Source organism: Trichoderma evansii (genome assembly GCF_050947405.1).
Source record: "Trichoderma evansii strain SZMC 28006 chromosome Unknown GGI43scaffold_9, whole genome shotgun sequence".
In the NCBI taxonomy this organism is placed as follows: Eukaryota; Fungi; Ascomycota; class Sordariomycetes; order Hypocreales; family Hypocreaceae; genus Trichoderma; species Trichoderma evansii.
In genome coordinates, this window is record NW_028145197.1 from 324,089 (window position 1) to 349,288 (window position 25,200).

At 46.8% G+C, this 25,200-nt stretch overlaps 10 protein-coding genes across 10 annotated transcripts; 4 read left to right on the forward strand and 6 right to left on the reverse strand.

Annotated features, from left to right (window-relative positions):
- Window positions 1–355: 355 nt before the first annotated feature.
- GGI43DRAFT_433864 (CE1 family esterase) lies at window positions 356–1,383 on the reverse strand (the record flags this gene model as incomplete). Its single annotated transcript, XM_083209807.1, has 2 exons — window positions 356–985; window positions 1,051–1,383. The coding sequence occupies 2 exons, from the start codon at window positions 1,381–1,383 to the stop codon at window positions 356–358; spliced, it is 963 nt and encodes a 320-aa protein (XP_083060814.1).
- A 708-nt stretch (window positions 1,384–2,091) lies between these two features.
- GGI43DRAFT_422645 (major facilitator superfamily domain-containing protein) lies at window positions 2,092–3,663 on the reverse strand (the record flags this gene model as incomplete). Its single annotated transcript, XM_083208137.1, has 3 exons — window positions 2,092–2,372; window positions 2,437–3,530; window positions 3,596–3,663. The coding sequence occupies 3 exons, from the start codon at window positions 3,661–3,663 to the stop codon at window positions 2,092–2,094; spliced, it is 1,443 nt and encodes a 480-aa protein (XP_083060815.1).
- Window positions 3,664–4,021: 358 nt separating this feature from the next.
- GGI43DRAFT_404105 (Zn(II)2Cys6 transcription factor) lies at window positions 4,022–6,988 on the forward strand. Its single transcript, XM_083205879.1, has 8 exons — window positions 4,022–4,477; window positions 4,547–4,665; window positions 4,748–4,813; window positions 4,887–5,203; window positions 5,263–5,343; window positions 5,401–6,011; window positions 6,069–6,251; window positions 6,313–6,988. The coding sequence occupies exons 1-8, from the start codon at window positions 4,254–4,256 to the stop codon at window positions 6,887–6,889; spliced, it is 2,178 nt and encodes a 725-aa protein (XP_083060816.1). The 5' UTR covers window positions 4,022–4,253; the 3' UTR covers window positions 6,890–6,988.
- A 1,585-nt stretch (window positions 6,989–8,573) lies between these two features.
- On the reverse strand, window positions 8,574–9,453 carry GGI43DRAFT_433868 (uncharacterized protein; the record flags this gene model as incomplete). Its single annotated transcript, XM_083209808.1, has 1 exon — window positions 8,574–9,453. The coding sequence occupies exon 1, from the start codon at window positions 9,438–9,440 to the stop codon at window positions 8,574–8,576; it is 867 nt and encodes a 288-aa protein (XP_083060817.1). The 5' UTR covers window positions 9,441–9,453.
- Window positions 9,454–10,046: 593 nt separating this feature from the next.
- On the reverse strand, window positions 10,047–11,720 carry GGI43DRAFT_433871 (general substrate transporter; the record flags this gene model as incomplete). The annotated part of the gene is made up of 3 exons (XM_083209809.1): window positions 10,047–11,214; window positions 11,274–11,436; window positions 11,504–11,720. 3 exons carry the CDS (start codon window positions 11,718–11,720, stop codon window positions 10,047–10,049), a joined length of 1,548 nt encoding a protein of 515 aa, XP_083060818.1.
- A 1,140-nt stretch (window positions 11,721–12,860) lies between these two features.
- Window positions 12,861–15,299, reverse strand: GGI43DRAFT_433873 (Transketolase, thiamine diphosphate binding domain-containing protein; the record flags this gene model as incomplete). Its single annotated transcript, XM_083209810.1, has 4 exons — window positions 15,059–15,299; window positions 13,883–14,996; window positions 13,667–13,828; window positions 12,861–13,607 (listed from the first exon to the last, which is right to left on the reverse strand). Exons 1-4 carry the CDS (start codon window positions 15,226–15,228, stop codon window positions 12,861–12,863), a joined length of 2,193 nt encoding a protein of 730 aa, XP_083060819.1. The 5' UTR covers window positions 15,229–15,299.
- A 232-nt stretch (window positions 15,300–15,531) lies between these two features.
- GGI43DRAFT_433876 (uncharacterized protein) lies at window positions 15,532–17,099 on the forward strand (the record flags this gene model as incomplete). The annotated part of the gene is made up of 4 exons (XM_083209811.1): window positions 15,532–15,594; window positions 15,628–15,694; window positions 15,851–16,527; window positions 16,585–17,099. The coding sequence occupies 4 exons, from the start codon at window positions 15,532–15,534 to the stop codon at window positions 16,783–16,785; spliced, it is 1,008 nt and encodes a 335-aa protein (XP_083060820.1). The 3' UTR covers window positions 16,786–17,099.
- Window positions 17,100–17,334: 235 nt separating this feature from the next.
- On the forward strand, window positions 17,335–19,443 carry GGI43DRAFT_383478 (Zn(II)2Cys6 transcription factor; the record flags this gene model as incomplete). The annotated part of the gene is made up of 3 exons (XM_083203390.1): window positions 17,335–17,434; window positions 17,490–18,310; window positions 18,373–19,443. 3 exons carry the CDS (start codon window positions 17,335–17,337, stop codon window positions 19,441–19,443), a joined length of 1,992 nt encoding a protein of 663 aa, XP_083060821.1.
- Window positions 19,444–19,622: 179 nt separating this feature from the next.
- On the reverse strand, window positions 19,623–21,772 carry GGI43DRAFT_433882 (Dak1 domain-containing protein; the record flags this gene model as incomplete). Its single annotated transcript, XM_083209812.1, has 7 exons — window positions 19,623–20,278; window positions 20,389–20,849; window positions 20,906–21,037; window positions 21,092–21,295; window positions 21,350–21,542; window positions 21,597–21,695; window positions 21,748–21,772. 7 exons carry the CDS (start codon window positions 21,770–21,772, stop codon window positions 19,623–19,625), a joined length of 1,770 nt encoding a protein of 589 aa, XP_083060822.1.
- Window positions 21,773–22,328: 556 nt separating this feature from the next.
- On the forward strand, window positions 22,329–24,897 carry GGI43DRAFT_404107 (sugar porter family MFS transporter). The gene is made up of 8 exons (XM_083205880.1): window positions 22,329–22,724; window positions 22,784–22,903; window positions 22,970–22,988; window positions 23,047–23,236; window positions 23,295–23,341; window positions 23,397–24,198; window positions 24,261–24,701; window positions 24,774–24,897. The coding sequence occupies exons 1-7, from the start codon at window positions 22,657–22,659 to the stop codon at window positions 24,560–24,562; spliced, it is 1,548 nt and encodes a 515-aa protein (XP_083060823.1). The 5' UTR covers window positions 22,329–22,656; the 3' UTR covers window positions 24,563–24,701; window positions 24,774–24,897.
- The last annotated feature ends 303 nt before the right edge of the window (window positions 24,898–25,200 follow it).

Below are 25,200 nucleotides of genomic sequence, written 5' to 3' on the forward strand. Positions count from 1 at the left end.
ACGATTTGACAGCTGAGACATCTTGGCATTCGATTAGTGTCACGCACCCCACACGATGGAATCGGCATTTGGGGTTGCCTTTGTTACCCCATCAAGTGTGCGCTTGTTAGTCCAATACTACAGTCGCTAGCCGTTGAAAACAAGGTGGTTAAGAATGAACTATCCAAGTAGAAAACTAAAGTCTTCAATTCGCGCAGAGTGAAAATGGTAAAGAATGTATGAATTTATGACAACTATAGGCGACATAACTGAATGCAATTCTATGTACAAAAGTATGCCATATTTTTTCTCCACATATAAACTAATTATCGTCTTGTCTCCCACGCTCGCTACACCAGATTTTATTTCTAAAATCCTAAGAGCTCAAAGAGTGCTGCTTAAAGAATTCCAAAATGATCGGAGTAGCGTTGAAGCTCGCAACATGATGTCCAGAAACTTGGTTATCAGCATTAGGTGCAGTGCTTGGCCAGTCGTGTCCGATAACTGAATCATATATATGTTCCACTAAGCCAAGTTTGTTTCCGGTTCCAAACTTGTAAGAGACGGTGTTTGACGAAATTGGCGTGGTGACATTCTTCAGGCCAAGTCCATCCCGTACAGCCCATTGTTGAATGAAATGCGGAATCGATGGAAGACATTCTTCCTTGCGCTCCCCGCCCTGATATTGGATCGTAGAGTCGTTGCCGCCATGAAACTCAAGAAATGGAATGTTGTTTCTGCCGGCCTGGCACGGGATGTGCACATCGTTGGCTTCACAGGGCAGCGTATTGATATAGAAAGCGCCAGAAACTGGGGCAAACGCGGCTATGCGGCGAGACAGGACTGAGTCGCAGGCCAAGACATTGCAAAATCCAGCGCCGTCCGACTTTCCAGTTGCGAAGATACGGGCAGAGTCAATATTGTATTGGTTTTGGATATGGTTGAGGATATCGGTGGTGAACTGAACGTCGTTTATAGTGATGTTTGGAACGCCTTGCCACGTATCCTTGGTTCTGTTTAGCATTGTTTCTTTCTCTGGTAACTGCAATTTCGCATATCCAAGATACATACATTGATTCCTTGAGGGTAGATTACAAAAGAATTTGTGTTAAATTCTGTATTTGTTAACTGATCCAATTGCAATTGGTCCTCAGCGGTCCGGAGACCACCATGGTAAGACAAGATAGCAGGTGTTGGGACATCTGCCTTGTAGGTTGGTGGGATGGAGATGAGGAAGAAACGCGACAAGCCGCCGCTTGTAATTGTTACGTTGGCAACGCTTCCTACAGTTTGACCTTTAGGTAACCTTTTAAGACGTCCTTCTGGCAGGATTGGCGAATGGCTCTTGGTTACCACCAAGGCTTCAACCAACCCAGTTAAGAATGCAACTTTAAGCCACAGCATTGAGACAGCCAGTCAAAGACAACAGAATTCCGAATTAGGAATAAAGAACAATAGAACAATGAAACACACTTTCCACCTACGTCAATTGTCTCAGAGATTTGCGCATTTTATAGACAATTGCATTCCAGTCGTCTGGAAGGATTTACCCCTGGAACCCCTTTATGTTGAGAATACGACTCCGATTAGTAGTGTCTTACTAAATCATAAGATTCTACCGACTTTTGCCTTCCATTTTTAGCCACTACCGAATTCACCGCAAGTATAGCCTCGTTATCCACAACTTACTGGCTACGCTGCGCTATATGTTGGTATTTAGAGCTAACTTGTGAATGAGGCGTGGCAGTGTCGGAAAAATTTCACGTGAGTTAGAGTCCCACTCTCGTCAGCTTCTATTTTTGACCTTCCTATTGAAAAAGTGGTGTCTCACCTTATTTCTTCTTTTTAGGGGATTTTTTGGTCAGCACGTGTTTTATATTTATTACACGTGACAATGACGCCCATGCTGATCAGCAACTGTTTACAATGTTGGATAAATATATTATAAGGTTACTTGGTTTAGAACTACATATATGAGTGCTGCTGGTCCCGCATGAATATCTTGATTGTTCGTTTATCTAACAAGTCTTGCATATGCTTAAATTTGGGGGCAGGGGGTTTGGATAAAAATAATAACTTAATCCAGTACTTTAGAAATAATAACCACTATGTTTAAAGTACATATCTGAAATCTTCGTTCTGCATATCCGTAAGGTCTTCATCAATAGAGTGAAGGCCCATTGGCGAACCAGACCGCTTATCCCTCTTATTGTTTTCCCTGCGTAGTAGAACATATGTAATAGATGCAATGACTACTACACCGCATAAACAGACAAAACTCCCGACAAATCCTGCATGATAAACCGGCCCTGGTGATGCACCGAAAATCACGGGGCCAATGACGTTTCCGACACAGTACCCAACGAAAGTTGACGCGCTGACAGTGGATTTTTCTGGAAAACAGTAAGCTACTGATCATCACATGTAGATATGTTCTATTTGAGAGAGTGTACTTACTAGTATGTCCTGCCATATTTGATGCTGCTAGGGAAACTGCAAGACCGCCAGAAGCAACTTGCACGGCAATAAGGAAAATGCCCGCAAACAACAGCCCTCGGTTGTCGCGAGGTCCAAACCAACAAATGAGAGTTCCGGCAATAGAGATGAGACCGCAGATGATAATCAATAGATAACGCGTATTCTTCCATTTACGCGTAATATAACCCGAAAGAAGAATTGAGATGGCGGTAATTGCGCCAATGGGGCATGTGAGAGCCAGAGAGTCAAAGTGATCAAAGCCAAAGCCGTTGATGACGATGGTTCCAAAAGTTCCAAGGGCACCTGATGGCACACCGGTAAGAAGGACGATAAAGAAGCAGCTGTATAGCTTGTAGTCGCGGAAAGCCTCGAAAAATTGACTCTTGTTGAATTCATGGCTGATGGTACCAGCGTTATTTCGTTCGAGGCGACGAATGGCGATTTGCCTCTCGGCGTCGGTCAAGTACTTGCTGGTCATGGGGTCATCTGGAAGGAAGAAAAAGAGAACTATTGACCATAGAACTGTGATACCCCCGAGGATGAGGAAAATAGGCTTCCAAGAAGGAAGGGATCCATTGATCTGGCCCAACCCATAATTGATAAGAGGAGAGATAGTTGTAGCAACGCCAACACAGCTGTACCAAAAACCAGTTCGTAAGGCCTGTTCTTCTCTTGTCCACCAAAAAGTTACCAAGACAGTGAATGAAGGCGCGACAGCCGATTCGAGGAAGCCGAGGAAGAAGCGGTTAAGCATGATGCCAGCATAGTTGAAACATCCAGCCGTAGACATGAGAACGGCTCCCCACAAGAAAGTCGCACATGCTACCACGCGAGACGTTGAGTAGCGTTGTGATAAAAACATCATGGGATATGTGCCAACCAGGTATCCAATATAGAAAATCATCGACGCATTGGCGTATTTTTGGTTGTTTGTGATGGGTGTCCCATTGGACTCATAGCCGACAATAGTGGTAAGTTTCAAATCTGCATTGAAGTTGAACTGTGTCGCCGCACTCATGACACCCTTGTCGTAGCTTTGCAGCGTATATGTTACCATCATGAGAGGGACAATCCTATAGATTTGGGTGAGATTCAGGCCAAGTTAATAATGTAAGTTGCTGAAAGAATAGTATCATACCAAAAATCGAGCTTGCGTACAAGTCGCTTCTCCTCCTCTGGAGTAAATGGATCATTACTCGGTTTCATATTGGTAGTGTCGTCCTCCATCCTCTCAATCTCCTCTGCCCTGTCAATCTTTGTGTCGTTAAGAGCTTCCATATCGCGAGACTCTATAGAGTGATCTGCTGAGTGGTTGTCTCGCTGCACGATGGGAATCGCAATCCTTCAGTCTTTGCTGCCAAGCGAGAAGGCGTTTTATAATATTGATTCGCTAGGCGTAGCCAGCGTATGGCTCGAAAAGTGGCTGATGCTGTCTCGGCAAAGTTCACAACACAAGAAAAATGGCGGTATTATGTCCACCCCCGCTCTTTTCTTCGATGGGCTGTCATGTTGCCCATCCCTAAGGAGAACGTGAAAGGAGAAAACACGTGGTAGACCGCCACGAGAATGGTGAATATGAAGAAGTGCCGGCAGAAAAGGAACGAGACAGAGAGCCTTAATTGCCGAATTAGCCGCTCTAGCTCGAGCCAACTTCTTTGCTCGGCGCCACCAAGACGGCGTTTTTGTGGGGTAGCTTGAATCCTCCATCCGGGGTAAAAGTAAGCTCCCAGCGTTCATCTTCGTTTCTTGCCGACGGCAAACTTCTTCCCCAGACATTTACTCATCTTTTACCGATCATGGAATCTGGGGATGGCACTTATGTCGCTCGGCCCAGCAGCAGCAACATATGGGGCAGCAATAATGCGGGTATAGCTGCTCCACGAAATCGCTCACGCGTCGCTTGCCAAGGCTGTAATCAGCGAAAAGTGCGTTGCGATGTGGTTCACACTGGCGGTAATCCATGTTCAAACTGTCAACGCGACGGGGGAACGTGTGTAGTCCTTCCTCGAAAAAAGCATCGGTAAGAGCAGAAGAAAGCTCAATTGCAGCAACTAAGACGTATTGACACTTGTGGCTTGGTTTCCAACAGACCTCGGAAAAAAAAAGGCGAACAACTTGCGCAAGGCGTAATCCGGGGCGATTCTGGAACCTCATACCCAAAGACTGCCACTGGCAGGTTGTCAGAGCAGCCCATTGACGCTATACAAGGTAGAGGCATTTCAGTACACTCTCATGGCTATGCTCTCTTGACATCAGAACCACAATCTAAAAATAAATGTCATGCGTATAGATGATGATTACGACCGAGCTGCGACGGAGGCAGCTTTGCCTGAAGACACCTCATTCACTTACATCGGTAAGCATAAATTTTTCCTCTGTTGAGAATTAGAACATACGGGGGGCAAGAAAAGCTCACAATACGCTCTTAGGCGATAGAAGAGGCCCGCGTCACTCTGTATATGACCTTTGTCACCCTGAATCTCCCGAAGAAGCCTTACATATGCCCCCCATCATATCCACAACAATATCTCACAAGCCTCATGAGCTGGAATACATGCGTCTCCAGGGCGTCTTTTCTAAGCTTCCAGATGAGGTGTGCGACGAGCTAGTACGATGCTACTTTCAGCATGTCCACTTCTTCCTCCCGATAATCGATGCTCCTGCGTTTCTCAACGAGTATTGCAGTAATGGCTCCCGCAACATCAGCCTGCTGCTTTACTGGAGTATGCTCTTGGCCGCAGCAAATGTAAGTCAGCTTTCTAACTCATTTGTAGTTGCCCGTACTTATGTAACATTCTTTTGCAGTTTGTCGATACAGATGTCTTGCGAAAAGCGGGTTTTGCCAGTAGGAAGGCCATGAAAACCGCCATGTATGAACGTGCTAAAGTGAGTGATCTGGCACTGAGTCACAATAAGTTTACAACTCATGCTAAATCGGAATAGTGCCTCTACGATGTCGATCGAGGAACCGACAAGCTGGTGCTCATTCAGTCAGTTATTCTCCTGGGTTTTTGGTATACCGATCCGCAAGACCACACTGGAGCTTGGTATTGGATAGGGATTGCCATTTCTCTGTCCCAAAATATCGGCCTCCATAGATCTTCTCGCTTGAGGGGCCGTGCAAAGAAACCGCTTTTGCCTGCACGAGAATCTCTGATGCGTCGTATTTGGTGGGCGTGTGTTGTCAGAGATAGATGGGTGTCTTTGGCTCGGGGTCGGCCAATGCGCATTCATAGCGAAGATTGTGATACCCCATTCCCTGTGGCAGAAGACGTTTTGAACGAGTTAGAGTCTATTACAAGTCCAGGAAGCGCCAAATTTATCCCCACCGACTCGAGAGCTCTGGCAGAGATGTGGATTCGTCTTGTAAAGATATGCGATACTCTGGGTAACATCTTGAGAGTTCATTATCGTGTGAATGGGATTGTACCTACCATGGCGGAGATTGACAAATATGTGCTAGAGTTGCAAGCGCTGGCGCAAGAAGAAGTTATCCCAGGCGATTCTAGTGAGGAGCTGAGCATTCATGCATATCAGATCGACTTACTTTACCAGTTTGTACCCCAACAACACAATGACGATTCCTAAACGGCAACTAATGTTTTGAATAGAGCTTCAATCGCAATACTTTATAGGCCTTATGCATTGAGTCGATCTAGCTCTCTCCCAGTCGGGGCACATTCACGCTGGCGACAAACGGCCGCGACCCGAGCTCGTGAAGCTGCGTCAAATACGAATGGGCTGCTACAGAGCCTCATTGAGCTTGACGCTATACGATATCTGAAGCCAATGATGTGAGCAGCAGCGTTTCTCTTCAATAACATCTTAAGGAACCCTTGACACTGACCATCATAGAATCACGGCAATGATTCCTGCTATGCAGATACATCTTTACGACTGCAAATCTGCCAACTCTTTAATCCGTGGCCTTGCAGAGAATAAACTTCAGCTTCATATGCTTGTGCTCTCAAATTTGAGAGGGACGTACTGGAGCGCCGATGTCATGTATCGACTGTTTGAACGGGCTCAGACTATACTGAAGAAAGGGAGTTCTAAGGCACCAAAACAGGATAAAAATTCAGACGGGCATCTCAGTCAAGTAGCTCCATCTGAGAGTATTAGTGACCGCAGTTTTATCCATGCTCAACAACAATTGCAGCTACCACTGCCAACAGCGCCACAACAGCCTCAGCCAAATGAAATCTCCATGCTCATGACACCGGAGGCCACAATGATGATGAACGACCAACAGCCGGCCAACCCATGGTTTAGCGAATCGCCGCAATTTAGTGACGTTGACCAGCTACTCAGCCCCGGCTTTTACCTCTCTGAAGATGTTCTTCCGGATTTTTTTCTTGGCTATGACAATAGCGCCGTCTACGGCCCACTTGTTGTGGGATCAAGCAAGATGACTGACGAGATTCTACAATGATGTACAATATATTCTAATTTAGCGAACCAACCTTTAGATTTACTTGTAATTAATATAATAGATAATACTTGGACGGCGGGAAATGATACAATAGATTCTTTGCGAACAACTCCTGTGTCTTGCTATGGAACTCTTTACCAAATCAAGTATGTAAAGTTTCCAAAGAGTCTTATATAAACTATATACGGGAATGTACTCCTATACTCCTGTAACATATTGCCGGAATAGATATCCTATAAGGATAATGCCCTTTTCAGTAAGAGCGGGACCCGTTTTTTATCCGATAGTTATGAGCTCCGGAAATTATGACATCTCGAGCTTATTATTGTCGTTGTTGTTAGCACTAGTACCGGCCCCGCTTACGGCCCGCTACAGTTATTATTGCGGCTTCTGCTTTAGAAAACTATCGGGAGCCATAATTGACCGGCCTCCTGAAAGCCAGCAATCTTATCTAGCTATAGATCGTTTAGAAATATTGCATGAGGAGCACAGCGCTGCTTTATTGACCTTTTTCTATGCGTTGATTGAATATAAATTTATATTACTTACTTCTCAGACATGTCCTCTGTAACAAAGCTCCTATTATCCTCCACCTCTTTCCCCTCTTATTTGTCATCCCACGATGATTGACACACTAAGCTTCACCTGAGCAAGCCGAGCGGTAAGCGCCGTTTGCTCAGCCGTCTTTTGATAATCCTTGAACCGGGGCCGGATGTCTATCCAGAACCAGTTGTTGCCAAGTAGCTGCGGCATCTTTCTCTTTGCTGCTCTGCTGTTGCCACCGCCGTAACTGCCGCCGCGGAATTACTTCCTCTGCTAATAGACTCGCCCAGCGCTTTCTAGTACAGCAGCAGCTTTTCCAGCGGCAGCAGCTATGCGAGGTACGCTACTATTATCTTGCCTACGCATTCCGGCAAGAACTGCGCTGCCCCGATGCCGATATTTGTGATTGCTTGCTCTTGTTGCGATCAGTAATAATCTGGCTAAATCTAAAGTAAATAAAATTTTACGAGGCCCTTGGTTCACGTGGAAGCCGGAACTAATACGTATAAGTTGATTTTTTAATAGTAATTAGAAGGTGGAGCTGCAAACTTAGAAAACTTATAAGCTAATATCTTGGCGAAATATAATGAACTATATTAATCAACAAGGATTGCAACCTGCCTTCTAGAGTAGGGAAGGAAACTATCTCGACTAAGCTAGATTTCTCTAGGTACATTGCGGCGTCAATGAAAGTACATGTAGCTATAACTATCGCTGGCGTGGGATGTTGGCCAACTAGCCAGATCATTAATGCATACGGATCTCAATTTGTACTTTATCAGCATTCTAGATGTCGCTACGACTGAGACACGTAATAGGAATATCGAGGCGTAAGCCTTATCTGAGCCTTAGAGAGGCTATGGCTCAACTGATGATGATGAGATCCATCGTTGACTCGCTAGTCACTGTAAACTTGCGTAATTTAGACCAGCAGCACTCTCGAGCCCAAGGCTTCTGTATTTCAGGTCTTCCAGAGCGTATTAATCACTTAGTTTGCATTGCTGGTGGCAAGGAAGAGCGAGCACTCTTCTCCACAGTTTGACTAACTCATAGGAGGATTGTCAATGTCAAGTTGAGAGTACTTTGATAACGTATTAATTACATGACAGTTGACAGATATCAATTAATTGGCTGACCAGCTTCAAATCTTCTGTCCCCATGCGGCGTACCACGTCATTTCGCACTCTCCAGCTTGCGCCTCTTTCAAAATCTCTGGCAGGAGCCCCTCAGCTTGTTCGAGGGTCATTGGCCTCTCTTCCTCAGGCATCCCCTCCAGTATTAACATGAAACTACGATGAATCCCAGTCAACTCCGCATATCCCATCTCTTCAAGCTCCTCTGAAGCTGCGCCCTTACCCAAAGCACTAACACCTTGCCTTTCGCCAAGATTGTGAAGCAAACCCTCTCCGGCTTCCTTGAGGATCTCAGCCGTCAATACTCCCAACCTTATACTCATCCCAACACGTACCAACACTTGTCCCAGCAGCTTAAACAGCTTTACAATGGCTTTATCCCCCTCTGCTATTTCGCCAATCATCAACGCCCCATCTACGACCTGAATCCAGCCGCCAGGCTTGGTCAGCCCTATGAGCCGCCGTACTGCCTCAACAGCCCGCTCCTTTCCACCCGTGACGGCGAGCGCTGTCCGTTGATGAACAAAGTCGAAATGGCCCTCCCATTTCTCTGGCCAAGGCTTCAAAATGTCTTGTATTTCAAGTGTAATGTTGTCCGGCAAGTCGAGCGGCGGATACGCCGCGATATCTGTGCCGATCAGCTCCGCGCTCTCGGGGTGATCCAATTGTCCCCGGACCAATGTCAAAAAGTGTCCGTCAGCAGTTGCGCTATCAAGGATACGCAAATTCGTGCGAGACATGTCTATAGGGCACAATATAAGGCCGCCAAGAGCATCTGCAATGAGGGCGCCTTGCATCTGAAGACGACGAGCCTCAGCGGCGTGCCGTACATCTGGGTATCGCGGCTCAGGGGCGATTTTCTGAGAGTCTGACATGGTGGACTTGGCACTTTAATGAGTAGATACAGCTTCGAAGTTTTGTTTAACTAGAAAAATTTTCTTCGTATATGCCTGTTAAATAAATAAATAGCATGTAGTTGGAGACGGGGATGCAGGGCCGCGATCGTGCTGACGTCAGCCGGCAAAAAGTCTAATCACGATAGACCAAACACTTCTCGAGAAGTAATAGAATGCACCGGTATATAGGGTCCCTATTTGGTAACTGCAACCCCTAGTCGTTCGTATATATTATGACCCTTATATGCCTTCTAAGTTGCGAGTTCATTTGCTATATCGACCAGTCACAGCCACTAAGCAGAGTTTCGGTTCTGGATTTCTGAAAGAATTCCAGCTACCTCCATACCCTCGCAGGTAGTAAGACGGCGATAAAGTAATCTGGCGATAGGAAGAAAGCCTGACGCCACACAATACTGTTAGGGAATAGATTCATGCATTTCACATATGTCAGAGTGCTAATAATAAAGCTGGCCAGGTGAGAATCGCTGTAACCTCTATATGCAGGATGTCCGGTATCAGTTGACTTATATGGCATTTCTTCAAGCTCCTATCATTCTCCAAATCTCTACATCCCAGTTGAGCCATTTACACCTTCTCAACAGCCTCTACTGTCTCCTTTTGGCTATCATACAGGGTGGGAATTCCAGATTCTTGATTGAAGTCAGATCCAACCAGGCCGCCTTTCATTCTCCGAGCAATATCTCTAGCAACAGTGACAGGATTTCCTCCCTGGGAGAAGATATAGTCAATGTCCTCTAGTCTAAGGTTGCTTGTTTCCGGATAGTAAAAGTAGAAGATGGGAACAAAAAGAAGATTAGTAATCATAAAGATCAGGTAAGCCTTCCACTGTAACCGATTGATGATAATCGGTGTAATCATGACGATGGCAAAGTTCCACAGCCAGTTGGAGCTGATTCCAATAGCGGTTCCCTGAGTACGTGCCTCAAGAGGGAGAATCTCCGGCACGTAAACCCATGGCACGCAGTTAATGGTCATACCAAAAATAAGCATATAGAGGAAGAAGAATGACACCGCAGCGGATGAGAAGGTGTGCCCACGGCCTTCCTCAGCGTTTGCTTGGGATAAAAGGGCTGATATCATGAGCATACACACCCCGCAACCAAAGCAACCCCACATCATGGTCCTCCGACGGCCCATGCGGTCCAAATAGAGAGAGGGTAAAATAGAGCCAAGCATGAACATCATGTTGATGCATCCGCCCAGAATCTGAGCTAGTTGCGCCGACATACCAACATTTTGGACAAGAACTGACGGGGCATAGTATACAACTAAGTTAATACCGCCGACTTGGTTCATAAGCTGCACTCCCCAAGCGAGCAGCACTCTGTAACCAGTTCTAACTTGGTCATTTTTGAAGATGCTTAGGATAGATCTGACCGTGTTCCCCGAGTCTTCAAGTTCAATGGCTTGGAGGATGGAATTCCGCTCGACCATGATGTATTCATCCTCGGGTTGTTTATCGTAAACTGTACAGAGAACTTCTATAGCTTCTGATTCATAGCCGTGATTAAACAGCCAGCGTGGAGACTCGGGCAGTGCGAAAACGAGTATAATGACCACGATCGCGAAGATGATCTGGAAAGCAATAGGGAAGCGCCAAGCAATTGCGCCACCAACGAAAGACATGCCAAAGTCGAACCAATATGCAAAGACTATGCCGACCGCCACGAAGAGAACTTCTGCGGAAACGAGACGCCCACGAGACTTGCGATCGCAGAGCTCAGACTGATACCTGTACCGCGGATCATTAGTTGTTTTGCATCCCAATAGTGCCTTGATGACTATACTGACATGGGAACAGTGGAAGTTTTGATACCGGTGCCCATGCCGGTAATTACGCGGCCAATGACGAGGTGTGGGATGGTAAATGCCGTTGCTTGCAAGGTTGCACCAACGATGACCACAGCCATAGCTACCCAAATTGTTTTGCGACGGCCGAGTTTCTCGCCGAGGCCTAGGAAATTGACTGTAAAAATGTTAGACATGCAAGAATAGATGTACATCACGTAGCTAAAACCTACTGAAGCAGCCAGAAAAACAACCCAGGTTGTAGCAAGAGACTATGATTCCCGTCTTGGAGTCAGAAGGGTGGCCGAACTGTTCAAGCCAGTCTGCGTTTTGTAAAATTCCACCAAAGACGCCTTGATCATATCCGAACAGGACAAATGCCATGAGACAGCATACTGTAACGCCCAGCTGGAGGCTCCTGCCTCGGCCAAGCCATAATTGCATTGCCATTGGGTTTGACTTGTTGACTATGAAAGTCTGTTGACGCCGTATAGAGTCTTTTTTGCGGTAAAGGGAGGATCCAGAGCTTTTATATATGGCTCTTTATATATTGTTATACACAATCATTCCCCATGGGGTTGTTGTTGAAACCATCCCTGCAGATCTTGGATGCTGCTAAGGAAACAAATCCGGGGTAAGCCCCACAAAGGTTCCACGTACTGCGGGCTGAATTCTTATTGCGATTACGCCAGATCGACAGATGTTGACGGCTCCTTTTTCCTATTTAAGCAAGACAAGGGGGCGGCTACAGTGCATGTGGTGAGAGTTGATGTCATTAGTCGACCACCGTCGTGCTGTTGCGCTAAATTATTACCAAAATGGCAAGTTTAGGCACTGGTAAACCAGCGGCAAAAGGATTGAAGTTCAGGCTCTGCCCATATCAGTAAGTCTAAGCACCAGGTGCTTGAAAGAAAAGGGCGATTTTTTTGATAGTAGTCGAGTCTAGTTCTCGGGTGGTTTGGTAAAAAAAAGTTCCTCTGACTCTGACCCGATTCTTTGACAATGCTCGACACTAATAAAATCAGAGGCGAAATCATTCTTTAACAAGGCGGCTCGGTCTTGCTAGTCATCTCTTGTAGAGTAGAAACTCTGTAATCCACTGTCTTTTTACCTCTGATTCTGGATATAAACAGGAGAGATTGTTAGTCCGACATGTTAAGATGTGTTAATAGGTATCCATTGCTGGAGTATATCTGGACTACTTTGACAACCTGGTTTGGTTCCATCACATTCATCTTTTCTTTCCCACAGAGCCTCCAAAAAGTAAGCAAACTGTTGACTCTGTAATTGTCTTGAAAAAGGCAATACAATTCTAGTTCAATAGTAAAAAAAACACAGACATCTATTCCATTAAACACAAAATGGGTAGGTGAAAACATAGAAAATAGGAAAATAGAGAGGTTAGAGAAGCTTTAGTTACCTAGGTATGATCACGTTGGCTCCGTCGATATCACTTTAATTACAACTACTATCTAGTGTGTACAAGGAATCTATCTGCGTAAATAGTTCGAATATCAGGAATAATGCAATTGATTCGATCTCTGATTTCTACAAGCTGTTTCTTGAACCCGCTCTCCAACAATACAAACGCTAATATTCCAAATATCCTCGCACTACTGGATTAATGTTCTTGAACTCGCCTCTCAGGCTATCCAAGCCCATCTGTTTCGCTTCTTGAACAAATCGTGAAACAGCCGGTGCTATTACCTCGTCATCAAATCCAAAGTACTTGTACGCTGCCTGGCCAGGTAGCGAATGGCCGAATGAGGACATGGTGAACCCAGCATCAGCGTACCTTTCCCAGCCATTCGACGCATAGGCCTCGATAACAACTACCGGCGTAGACCTGTAACGAAGAACCTCTCTCTTGTATTCTATCGGCTGTCGATCGAATATTCGCTGACACGGAAGACTCACGACCCGTGCTCGAATGCCGTACTCAGATTGAAGGCGCTCCGCAGTCTTCACCGCGAAACACATTTCGGCTCCGACACCAATCAGCGTCACATCGGCTGCATCTTCTTCGATGAAAACGTATCCACCGCGAAGAACGCCTTCACGACGCGAGTGAGCTGGATACTGCTCCAATGCCTGGCGAGAAAGTGAGATGATGGTCGGAGTGGACGTGGCGTTCATGGCGGCGATAAATGCGCCAGCGACCTCTTCGCTGTCACAGGGCCGTATATACAGTATATTTGGCATAGACCGATAGAGGGCTGCTAATGCAATGGGCTGATGTGTGGGACCATCTTCACCAGTACCGATGGAGTCATGGGTTGCAATGTGTATTTGCTGCAAACCTTGCAAAGCGCCCATACGAACACCCGGAGCAGCATACTATCACCATCAGCGTTAAAGCATGGAAACGACGATTGGTAATTGGCGGATGAGCTTACAATGTAGAACATGAAGAATGATGAAGTAATTGGCAGAATAGTTCCCTTGTTGAACGCTGCCAAGCCATTCGAAATTGCGGCCATGGCGTGTTCGCGGATACCATAGTGAATGTATCGACCGGCGTAGTTTCCATTGATACCGCATGTTGTCTTCAAATGGGGCTATTATTCTGGTCAGCGAGTGATGGTAGATAATATGTGATTTACGGCACATACATTTTGAAAGTCAACCTTGCCTTTCCAGATCATATTCACAGATGGTGAGAGATCGGCTGTGCCCACCATCATATTATTCAATGCAGACGCAAGAGGGTTGCAAATGAGCCCTGCTGACTTCCGAGACGGCGTCGGTTCGGTCGGTAGTAGATCTTTTGCAGGTATCATATCCTCCCACTTTTTGGTCGGCTTGCCTTGCTGTCTCAGTTTAAATTCAGCATAAAGTTCCGGATATTGGATTGAGTAGTCATCTAGAAGCCCATCCCACGTGCGCTCCAAAGATGACCCCTTTTGTTTTGAATCCGCAAAGAAGTCATACACTTCTTGGGATACCCCAAAGAATTTGGCAGGATCCATGCCAAACTGAGTTTTAATGCTAGCAACGTCTTGAGCACCGAAGGCGGCGCCATGTGCCTTTGCATCGCCTTGAACTTTGCTGCCAATGCCGATGACTGTGTGAATGTTGATAAAAGTGGGCTTGTCGGTGCTTTCGCGAGCTGCAATTAAGGCACTCGTAATGCCTTGGACGTCATAGTTGCCATCTTCGATTTCTATGACGTTCCAATTGCACGCCCTCATTTTGGCGTTCACATCTTCTGTATTGCACAGATCCACACTTCCATCGCACGTAACTTGGTTATTATCGTACATTACGACAAGGTTATTCAGCCTCCAGTGGCCAGCCAGCTGAATAGCCTCCATGGCAACTCCTTCTTGCAAGCATGCATCTCCAATCATACACCAAGTAGTATTATTGACAATGGGAAATCCTGGTCGGTTATAAGTAGCTCCCAAGTGCTTCGAGGCCATGGCTAATCCGACAGCATTGGCAATACCCTGTCCCAGAGGTCCTGTCGTGACTTCTACGCCGGGAAGCTCGATTTCAGGATGGCCGGGACAGAGAGAGTCGGTTCTTGTGGAATGGTATGACTTCAATTGTTCCATTGTCATGGCCTCGTAACCTGTCAGATGGAGGAAAGAGTACTGGAACAGGCATGTATGTCCATTTGACAAGACAAATCGATCGCGGTTGAAGAAGGAAGGGTTTGTTGGGGAGTATTTCATGACATATTTCCAGAGGGCCACACCGATGGCTGCCATTCCCATGGCACCTCTATAGGAGCACTCCAATTAGCCAACGCGTCGAAGATATAATTACGAGTGCGCAAAACCTACCCTGGATGGCCACCATTGAACTGCTGACACAAGTCCGCAATCAGACATCGAAATGTCCGTAAGACTAGATCAATTTTTTCTGCATTTTGAAGTTGTGTCTTGCCATTCAGCGCTTTCTGGAGCGCAATTGGCGTGGCATCTGCAGATTTCAAGGTCGCGGATGGGGCCATTGCTTACACAGAGCGATTGATGTGTGATTTGTTTTTGCCTTGATTAGACTATAAGCGCCCAAACAGCTTTGACAATTTCTCCAAACAGCATCAAGACTGAGCAGATTCTGAGCATTCCCGAGTTTTTGTATCTACAAGAGTGTTTCTACTCGAGCGTCTGCCATTGAAATCTACAGTCACATACTCCTTACGCCACAAATGAAGCGCGGCGGGCTCTGCTCAAGCGTCGATGCATCCAACTCGGCAGTGCCCCGCGCTAGCGCCTAAATTTGTCGAATCTGGCATCGTTCAAAGGCGCTGGAAATGGAAGTTTTGCAGGGCGGCAAAGATATTGGCGCTAGCGCTTTAATATTCCTGAAGTGGAAAGTATAAGCTGCAGGCGGAATTGGAGTTCTGAAGCGCTTATACGATGGTTTACACGAGAAACCTGCCGTATACGGTGCGTCGTATGGGGATTACACCGCGGGTGGGTTTCGAGCACCAAGTGATCAATATTTCTACGATATCCCAGTCTCTCGATTTCTTTACGATTAGACTTGGACCAACTGTCCAGTCGAGCTTTCAACGTTACGCCTTTCTCCTTAGCAGTACAGCAACGAATCCCTTGACTACCACAAACTAGGACAGAACAGACAGAACAGCATGACGCCGGCACCCGTCGACCAAGTAGTGGCATCAATGCCTGTCACTGCCAAACAAAGCCCTCCCCTTTTTAGCCTCACCGGTAGAGCGATTGCGATTACTGGAGGGGGCCGCGGCTTGGGATTAACACTCGCATTCGCCGTTGTTGAAGCCGGCGCACATGTCACTTGCCTTGACATACTGCCAGAACCTTCTCAGCCGGAATGGTCACAACTACGGGCCGCTGCGAAAGCCCAAGCAGTGACTGTTTCATACCAGCGGTGTGATGTTACGGCAGAATCAGAGGTGGAGGATGTGATGCGGGCAATAGCTGACGATGCCATGTCCAAAGGGGCAGTGTTTGGAGGGGTGATTGCTTGTGCTGGTATTCAGCAGAAAATCCCTGCGGTAGACTACCCTGCCGCTGATTTCGAAAGAATACTGCGAGTAAATACCACTGGTGTCTTCATTACGGCAAAATATGCGGCGCGAACCATGATTGAACACAAAGTTCGAGGCAGTATTGTGCTCATCTCCAGTATGAGTGGCCAAATCGCCAACAGGGGCCTCACATGTACAGCCTACAACAGCAGCAAGGCAGCGGTACAACAAATGTGCAGGTCTCTTGCGCAGGAATGGGGTCACAACGGCATCAGAGTCAACACGTTATCTCCAGGAGTAAGTCAGAAGCATAATATTCTCTTATCCTGCTTATACTGACTCTTTGTTTTACAGTATATCCGGACGGCAATGACGGACGAATTGCTTGCGGCCGAGCCCGAGGTGGAGAAGACATGGATGGCCGGTGCGCTTTTGGGTAGATTGGGAGTTCCAGAAGACTTCAAGGCGCCAGCACTCTTTTTGCTCGCTGATGGGAGCAGCTTCATGACTGGCGCTGACTTGCGGGTCGATGGAGGGCACTGTGCTTCCGCCTGATCAGCATGAGGTACTACTATGTCCCATTCGGTGGCGTGTTGCTGTAGAGTATATAACGGCCGCTTTTAGCGATGGCTTTGATGTACATTAATGATGCAATGTCTATATATCAACAAATCCAACAATAAAGAAAAGTAAATAGAAGAGAGGCAGAACTTATACGCAATTTATTTTTAGTGGGTCTCTATTACAAGTAGAGACTACATGTAGATACATGATGATTTGGCAGGGCCGAGAGCTAGTAATGAATTGAGACTGTAGCCTCTATGTAGACGCAGAACATGAGCAGGGTCTAGTGGTGTTGCGACCACCGATGCTTTTTAGATTGAAGTCCTTACCGAAATCAAGGTGCAGCATTTTCCCATGGGGATACTAGTCGGCAACCCCCCGCTTCTACCCCAACTCGCCGGCGACCTTGTGGGGAGAGCAGGTTTTGCCACTGCATGCATGACCTGCCCTTGTTCATTCCGGGGGTTTCTCCATTCTTCATTTCTACGAAACTGCCTCCCACGTCTTGTACAGACTCGACTTATATCCAAACTCGTCACCATGACCGATGTCGTCGCCAGACACAGCAAGCACTCACGAGGCCGGAAAGCCAAGAGGACACGCACAGGATGTCTGAACTGCCGTCGTAAAAAGAGAAAATGTGAGCTTCAAATAACGAATAGCTTGGTGCTGCATTAAATTGACTGCTTCTGTAGGTGATGAATCAAGGCCGGCGTGTATGAGATGTCTTAGAGTCGGTGCAAACTGTGAATGGGGCGTTCGTTTCAAATTCCGCTCCCCAAATCAGCTGCAAATATCACAGTCACAATGGCAACCGACTGAACACGTTCCGCCTCAGTTTGACATGACCGCAGAATTAAGCATAAATGGCTTTAATAGCCCCTTATCTACCATTCAATACAGTAGTCCAAGGGTGCGCGAAATTCCTCAAAGCACCAGTCTTGGTGGCCCTCTTCTCAATGGCATCCTCCGGGACTGTGATCCCGTACCAGCACTACCAGCGCAGTCGCAGTCATCACCGTTTGGAAGCAACGGTCATATATCAGATAATGCATCTTCTCCAAATCAGTACATCAACAGCAACACTCCTTTGTCACAAGCAGAGTGTGCAGCCGCCCATCTCTTATCGCTTAGCCACACTTCCATCCATGCAGATGCTCAGAGTACCCCTAACATGATCCTGGAGACAGATCTACCAGATTTCGAAGGACTTGGAACGGATCTTAGCGATGAGAGCTTCGAAGACAGCATTTTCAATCCGGGATCTGCATATCTTGATTTGCACTCAACATTACGCAGTCATCTGATTCGAGAGTCTCGTACGATTGGCTCTACGAGATGTACAACGCCTTGCAATGGAGAGGATGAAGCGCTTGTGGCCCCGACCAACTCATCTCGCGATGGGTCTTATGAAACGGGGGGTCTCGACAGTGTCGATGAAGAGTCTTCTTCCATATTAACTGAAGAACAAGAGTCTTTGCTCTGGGTAAATTGGCTCGACGAAGTGGCTCCATGGGTATGTGCAGTATTTACCTCATTGTTGAGGCTTCTCTTCTGGCGTTGGCTAATACGGCTTAGCTTGACAAATTCGATCACCACAAACATTTCCAACACACACTATCACCTATGGCGAAAACGCATTCCCATGTAAAGTACGCCATCTTGGCAGTATCAGCCCGGCAAATGGAAAGGCGACGACTGAGTGGGGAATCAGTTCCCAGCAGCCTAGCTCTTTACCAACAGGCCATACACTCGCTTCTTCCAAAGCTTGCCACCAGGAGCACCCATGTTATTGCTTCTTGTGTGGTACTCTGTGTGCTAGAGATGTTGAGCTGCTCGCCCAAGGCTTGGCGACGGCATCTTGAGGGATGTGCCACTCTGCTTCAGGCGGTTGGCATCCATGGTCTTTCCGGTGGGCTAGAACAGGCATTATTTTGGTGCTTCGCACGAATGGATGTGTGTGGTGGTCTGATATCCTCCACCGAGACCCTTATTCCTATATCTTCGTGGATACCCCAAGTCGGTCTCCCGGCAGCAGTAGATCTCTTCAGGTCTTCCGATTCATTTGACATGCATGCCAATCAAGCCGTATATTTAACAGCACATGTAGTAGATCTACTGGCAGACAAATTTTCACACTCGAATGGGAGTTGCTTTGCACCAGCAATGCCATCAACAAATGGTGGCTTTCTGAAGAGATGGAATGAGCTATGGGGCTTTGTTGATGAGTGGTACGAAACTCGACCTGAACCAATGTATCCTGTCTATACTGCATCAGGGACAGGTTGTTTCCCCACCATTCTCTTTAGTAATCCCGCAGCAATCTCTGGCAATCAGTTGTATCACACTGCTGCATTGCTTTTATTGCAGCACAAACCCCGAGCAACACACGTTGGACTCGTAGCAAAACCACGATCAATCCTCTGGCATGCTCGACGCATTGTGGGCATTTCCAAGTCCAATAGCCATCATGGATGCTGGACCAACAGTCTACAGCCGTTATGGATCGCCGGGAGGCTATTTAGCAGCCCGAGTGAGCATAATGAAATCTTGGACTTGCTGAAGCGGATCGAGAAAGAAAGTGGATGGGCGACAAAATGGAGGGCTGATGATCTGGTAGAGTGGTGGGGCGATCTGGGGTTTGAGTAGGTATGGGGCAGATCATTCCTCAGAAGTCGTTGAGGTGAACGCGTGGTCCACTGCATCGGTGTCATGCCAACTGGATATGTAAATATATATAGCCCAAGGTACGAGGTGCACTATAAATGTTTATTTATAATCTAATTAATTAAATCCACTGGTCAAGACTTTGAAAACACCAAGCTGTACTAAATCTCAATGTCCATTGCGAAACAGATGCCCCTGATGACGCTCACTACACCCAATGCACCAGGATCAGGGACGCCACCTTCTTCGTCAAGGATCTCCTTTCCGACATAGCTCGCTCGACCCATGGCGGCGCCCATATTGACGGTGGCATCTGCACCTTTCCTTGCCGCAAGGTACGCTTCTCTCAGATTCTGGTTTTGTATTGACTCGACAAAGGGTATCAGGGCATCCATCAACGTGCGATGTCCTTTCCGGGCAAGCGTATATTTGCATAGCTCCTCTAGTCCAGACTTTAGAGCGGATCGAATTGCATTCGGTGATTGTTCGCCAAAGGCTGCGGCATTGACTAGAGCATTCGAAACTGCATTCAGGAAGATGGCGTAGATTGCACCAGATGTGCCACCCATGCCGCGCTCGGCTGCATCTGCAGCTAGCCTGAATACGGTACTGGGTAGCATAACTTGGCAATCTTTGCTCGCATTGAAGCCATCATTGAGAGCTACTTTAATATTAGCCGAGCCCTTACGTAGCTTAAGCTGCTGTAATTGTGACATTTTCTTACCTTTGACTCCGCTCAGCAAGGTCTCGCCACAATCTCCGTCTCCAGCTATGGTATCAAATTTCGTAATAGCAGGCTCGTCCTGTAGCGTTGTCTCTGATATACGACTTATGAGTTTGCCGACAAGTGTAGTATCTAATCCCTCTATCATAGTAAACATGTTAGCGGCTCTGATGGTCGATTAGTCAAGGATGGTCCAATCTCACCACTAATTCCATTAGACAGCGGGGGTTTGTGGCCATTTTGGATCGGGTCATGCTTGATCACTTGCTCAAAGGGAAAATTTTCACCGAGTACTGAAACTTTTCGTGGCCAGGCTGGGGCAGCAGTTGAGCTATCCAGCAGTTCGCGAGTTTCATGGTCCAGCCCAAGAAGAGTGATGGAGAAACCAGGCCCATCCAGTGATGTGAGGAAAGTTCCTATCAACAACCGGCTCAATCTGATTCCCCTTGCTCGGAGCTGCTGAATGACTTCTTCTGCGATGATATTGATTTCCAGAACACTCAATCCGCCAAGGTTGTTTACCATTAGCGCAACTTCTTGATCCGAATGTGGCGTCCAACGATTAGCCTGTGGAGCCAAGACCATGTTTACGACTCTTTGGACGCTCTCCTCTAGTGACACGAAAGATGCCCTTTTTACACCTGGCTCATTGTGTATTCCTATTCTCTGTTAGTAATGGTTCTGACAAGTGAGCCAGTGTATCACGAACCCATGCCGTACTCTAGGTCTCCATATGACAGTGACTGCTGAACTCCCCTGTTGGGAACACTGCATCGATCTAGACTTGCTGCTGCAGTCGCCATGGAACCTGCGACTTTTTTTGCGATGGACGTGACATCCTCAAGGCTTGCGCTGTATTGCCAGTTAGCTTCTGGATAGCTTACCCGAGACATGCTTTGATCTCACCCTCTAGCTGCCAAGGCACCGGCGACTTTTATCACCAATATGACGCCTGCCAGACCTCTCTGTCCAACAAGGGTATTGCCATCAACAGAGACATCATCTGCGACAAAGACGACATTGACAAGTTCACCGCTCGCTTTGGCTTTCTCCGCTGCGAGTCCAAAGTTCAATTTGTCGCCCGTATAATTCTTAACAATAATCAAGGTCCTATTACTCATCAGTAAAATACAATATTAAACTGGGCTGGGGATATGTTGTTACCCCTTGCTCGATTTTACTGCACGGAGCCCAGCAAGTACTTGTGAAGCTGAGGGGGAAGCAAAGATGTGGCCCGCCACAGAAATGTCAAGCATGCCTTCACCGACGTAGCCGGCGTATGCTGGTTCATGACCTGATCCTCCACCCGCCATCAGTAGCACTTTGTCTGAGTTGCATGATTCTTGGCGATATAGAACTGTTTTATGTTGGTGAGCTTGGTCAAAGCCATATTTAGAAGTGACTGTCTCACCTTTTTCCTCTGGTATCAACCTTAAAGAAGGATCGGCATATAGGGCAGCTCTTAGAGCCCGTTGGATGGGGTCGTTGACCCCATTAATGAAATGCTTGCCTGGTTGTTTCTTAGTGTCTTGTAATCAGTAGCAAGGTTGGAGACAACTGACCTAGCGACATGGACACGACAGTCATGGTAAAAGTGATGGCTTGAAGTTGGATTTACCAAAATTCTCACAGAAGTAGTGCAGCTTCTACTCAAGGCTGGGCTTTAAGGGGCAAAAGCAAGACCGAATACGCTTCTCAGAAGACATGATGGTTTAGAAACACTCAAGGTTGGCTATATAGGCTACTAGTTCACAACGCCCTACACTATTGGAACGCTTTTCCGCATTCACATAGTTGCCATGTCGCAGAAAACGTTGAAGTTAAGCGCAGACTCGTTTATAGATGCATCAAACGCCTTTTTGTCTATATTATCCGCTCGAGTTATCGTTGTAGCTACGTGTATGTAGCGCAACAAGAGCGTTCCACCCATTGGGAAATAATTGCCGCCTCCCTCACCAACTCACGCAGAACGCTTTCAACTTTTTTTTTGTCTCTTGGTTACATGCTGATGCGCTTAAAATTGGCTAATTGGGACATCTTAACCGCTAGCGTGTGCAGGGTTTGATCAGCGTCAAATTCTCTAGATCCGACTAGGGCGCCCGCCACAACGACTGGGTAAACGAAGAACCTGAGTGACGAACCTGCATTTTCGACGCCACCCTGGCTTTTATTCCCGTTCATGCGCCTCCATTTTCCTGTTTGATGGACAAAGTCTCCACCCCCACACCCCGCAATTCGGGGGTGCTACTCCGAGATCAGACGAACGATTTCTGACTCGAGACTACGAAAAAACGAGGCATCGCACCACAATCTTTCCTCATCGACTGCATAAATCTGTACATGGCCAAGTTGTATATAGTTGAGCGGCCTGTGGACAAGCTGCTGGCAAGATTTGCTGATTTTGCACATTATCGCCAACAGTTTTCTTATCCCATACCTTATCATTCTATTTTACAGCCAGCTGTGGCAAGATGAAGTCTTTTGTTGGAGCTCCGCTCAACCACGCGATAACGCTGACAGCAGGTGTTGGCTTTTTGCTGTTTGTACCCATTCCACCAAAAGTATACTCAGTTCCTGGTTAACTTGGAATGCTTATAGATTCGGTTATGACCAAGGTGTCATGAGCGGCCTCCTTACGGGGGCTGCTTTTACAAAAACCTTTCCGGAGATAGACACTACAGCTACTGGACATGGAAGTGCGTCTCTGCAGGGAACAGTGTAAGTATTCGTCCAATCTCTTATAGTTTGTATCCTCGCTTCAGACCGGCTGATATAGACTAATAGTGTCGCCATCTATGAAATCGTAAGTTGAACCGTCGATATGGAAAGAATTCACCGTGGCTTCTCCTAACACATCTCAGGGCTGCTTCTTCGGCTCTCTCTTGGCTCTGGTGTTTGGTGAAAATCTGGGGCGAAGAAGGGTTATTATGCTGGGCTGTTTAATTCTTGCTATTGGCGGCGCACTGCAAGCCTCTGCGAGCACGATCCCACATCTCATTGTTGGCCGTATTGTTGCGGGACTGGGTAACGGCTTGAACACTAGTACTATTCGTGAGTAGTCGCATTTACTACAATCGGCCTTGGTATGGCGGCTAACATCCATTTCCAGCTGTATGGCACTCAGAACTGATGCGTGCTCATGACCGTGGAAAAGGAGTAAGTCAAACAGAACATCGATTACCAATTTCGCGTATCCGTTAACGCCCTTTAGCTTTGTGTCGAATTGGCGATCAACATCTTTGGTGTAATGACCGCTTATTGGGTCGATTACGGCATGTCGTTTGTCAACAGCGAGGCGCAGTTTCGTTTCCCGCTTGCCTTGCAGTGTCTTTTTGCTTTAATGACCTGTGCAGCCATCGTCTTCCTGCCCGAGTCTCCTCGTTGGCTCGTGGCCCATGATCGGCACGACGAGGCTCGCCAAGTACTTTGGTCCGTGGAGAAGAATGCACGCCATATTGCACCCGACGACGACAGTGTTATGCGACATCTTACCGAGATCCAGGCTGCCATTGAGGAGGAGCGCCAGGCTGCACTTGGCAGCAGTTATAAGGCATTGTTTAAAAATGGCGACCAAAAGTTCTTCTTCCGTACAATGCTGGGTATCGGCGGCCAATTCATGCAGCAACTCAGTGGTATCAACCTCATCACTTATTATGCCCCGTCAATCTTCCAGGAAAGCGTTGGCCTGTCTCATAACCTTTCGTTGCTGTTGGCTGGATTCAATGGCATTGCATATTTTATCTCATCTCTGGTGCCCATCTGGATCATTGACCGCCTCGGACGCCGCAAGTTGATGATGTTTGCGGCTGCAGGACAGGGTGCTTGTATGGCGATTCTAGCCGGCACTGTCTCCAATGGAAGTAGAAGCGCTGGTATTGTAGCTATCATCATGCTCTTCCTCTTCAATTTTTTCTTTGCCGTTGGCTTGTTGGCAATCCCATGGCTGTTACCTGCTGAATATGCCCCCTTGGCCATCCGAACAAGGGCTGCGGCTCTGGCTTCTGCTTCTAATTGTAAGTTCACCCACCGCCAACTATCTAGAGCATATCTAGGATAGTGCTAATCACATTTCCAGGGATCTTTACCTTCCTCGTGGTTGAAATCACCCCCGTGAGCATCAGCAATATCGGGTGGCGCACTTACGTCTACTTCTGCGTCTTCAACTTTTTCTTCCTCCCTCTTATCTACTTTTTCTACCCAGAAACCCGAAACCTTTCTCTAGAGCAGATCGATAAGCTTTTTACAGGTGAAAAGGTCATGCTACACTGGCATCCGAGTATGGGGTCACTTTCAGATGAAACTCCAAAGAGCAATACTTTGCGTGGCAGGGATGATTTGGAGAAGACCAAGGACGTAGAACTTGTTGAGTCTAGGTAAAGAAAGACTCAGACGAGCATTTTCGCCAGCCATGTGCAAATAGTTAATATTGCTGTACACAAACATGGAGGGGTAATGTTAGCATGGTGGATTTCCTAGTTCATATAGAGCTCACTCAGAGGGCTACTCTAATTTAAATGTCAGTAATTCTACAACAGTTGAGGGAAATCTGAAAATTTCTTTCCATTTTAACTAATATCTTACACTTCAGCTATCACATGGCTTTATAAAATTGACGATTTATCTTGCCTTGAAGAGGTCTTTTAGTGGCCTTGTATTTAACCAAAAAGCGCCTCTATATAGATCCGAGGAAGTGAGGACAGCTACGCTTGCACGAGACAAAATTTCAGCATGAGGACGACCAATAAGCTTGCAAAAAATGCTCAAATTTTATCTGAATCGATAAAATACATCTTGGAGAAAACGGGTAATACGTAGAACCGAGTTCCGAATCTATCATGTCTGAAGTTTGGTGCTTGTCATGGTTCAGATAGGCCCAAATCTGGCGCTACGACTTGGGGGGGGGGGGGGGGGGGGGTTGGGTTAAACTGGGTTTAAACCAAAAACCAACGCAGAAGTGGTGTGATATAGCGCCAATAATAATATAATTACCCAAAAAAAAATGTTTTTTGCCTTTA

Excerpts from the sequence above, each read along its gene's own strand:
- GGI43DRAFT_404107 (XM_083205880.1), top strand. The coding sequence starts at position 22,657 with ATGAAGTCTTTTGTTGGAGCTCCGCTCAACCACGCGATAACGCTGACA. Across the intron at positions 23,342-23,396 it reads CTCATGACCGTGGAAAAGGA|CTTTGTGTCGAATTGGCGAT; the intron begins GTAAGTCAAACA and ends AACGCCCTTTAG. Across the intron at positions 24,199-24,260 it reads TCTGGCTTCTGCTTCTAATT|GGATCTTTACCTTCCTCGTG; the intron begins GTAAGTTCACCC and ends TCACATTTCCAG.
- GGI43DRAFT_404105 (XM_083205879.1), top strand. The coding sequence starts at position 4,254 with ATGGAATCTGGGGATGGCACTTATGTCGCTCGGCCCAGCAGCAGCAAC. Across the intron at positions 5,344-5,400 it reads CCATGTATGAACGTGCTAAA|TGCCTCTACGATGTCGATCG; the intron begins GTGAGTGATCTG and ends AAATCGGAATAG. Across the intron at positions 6,012-6,068 it reads CAGATCGACTTACTTTACCA|AGCTTCAATCGCAATACTTT; the intron begins GTTTGTACCCCA and ends TGTTTTGAATAG.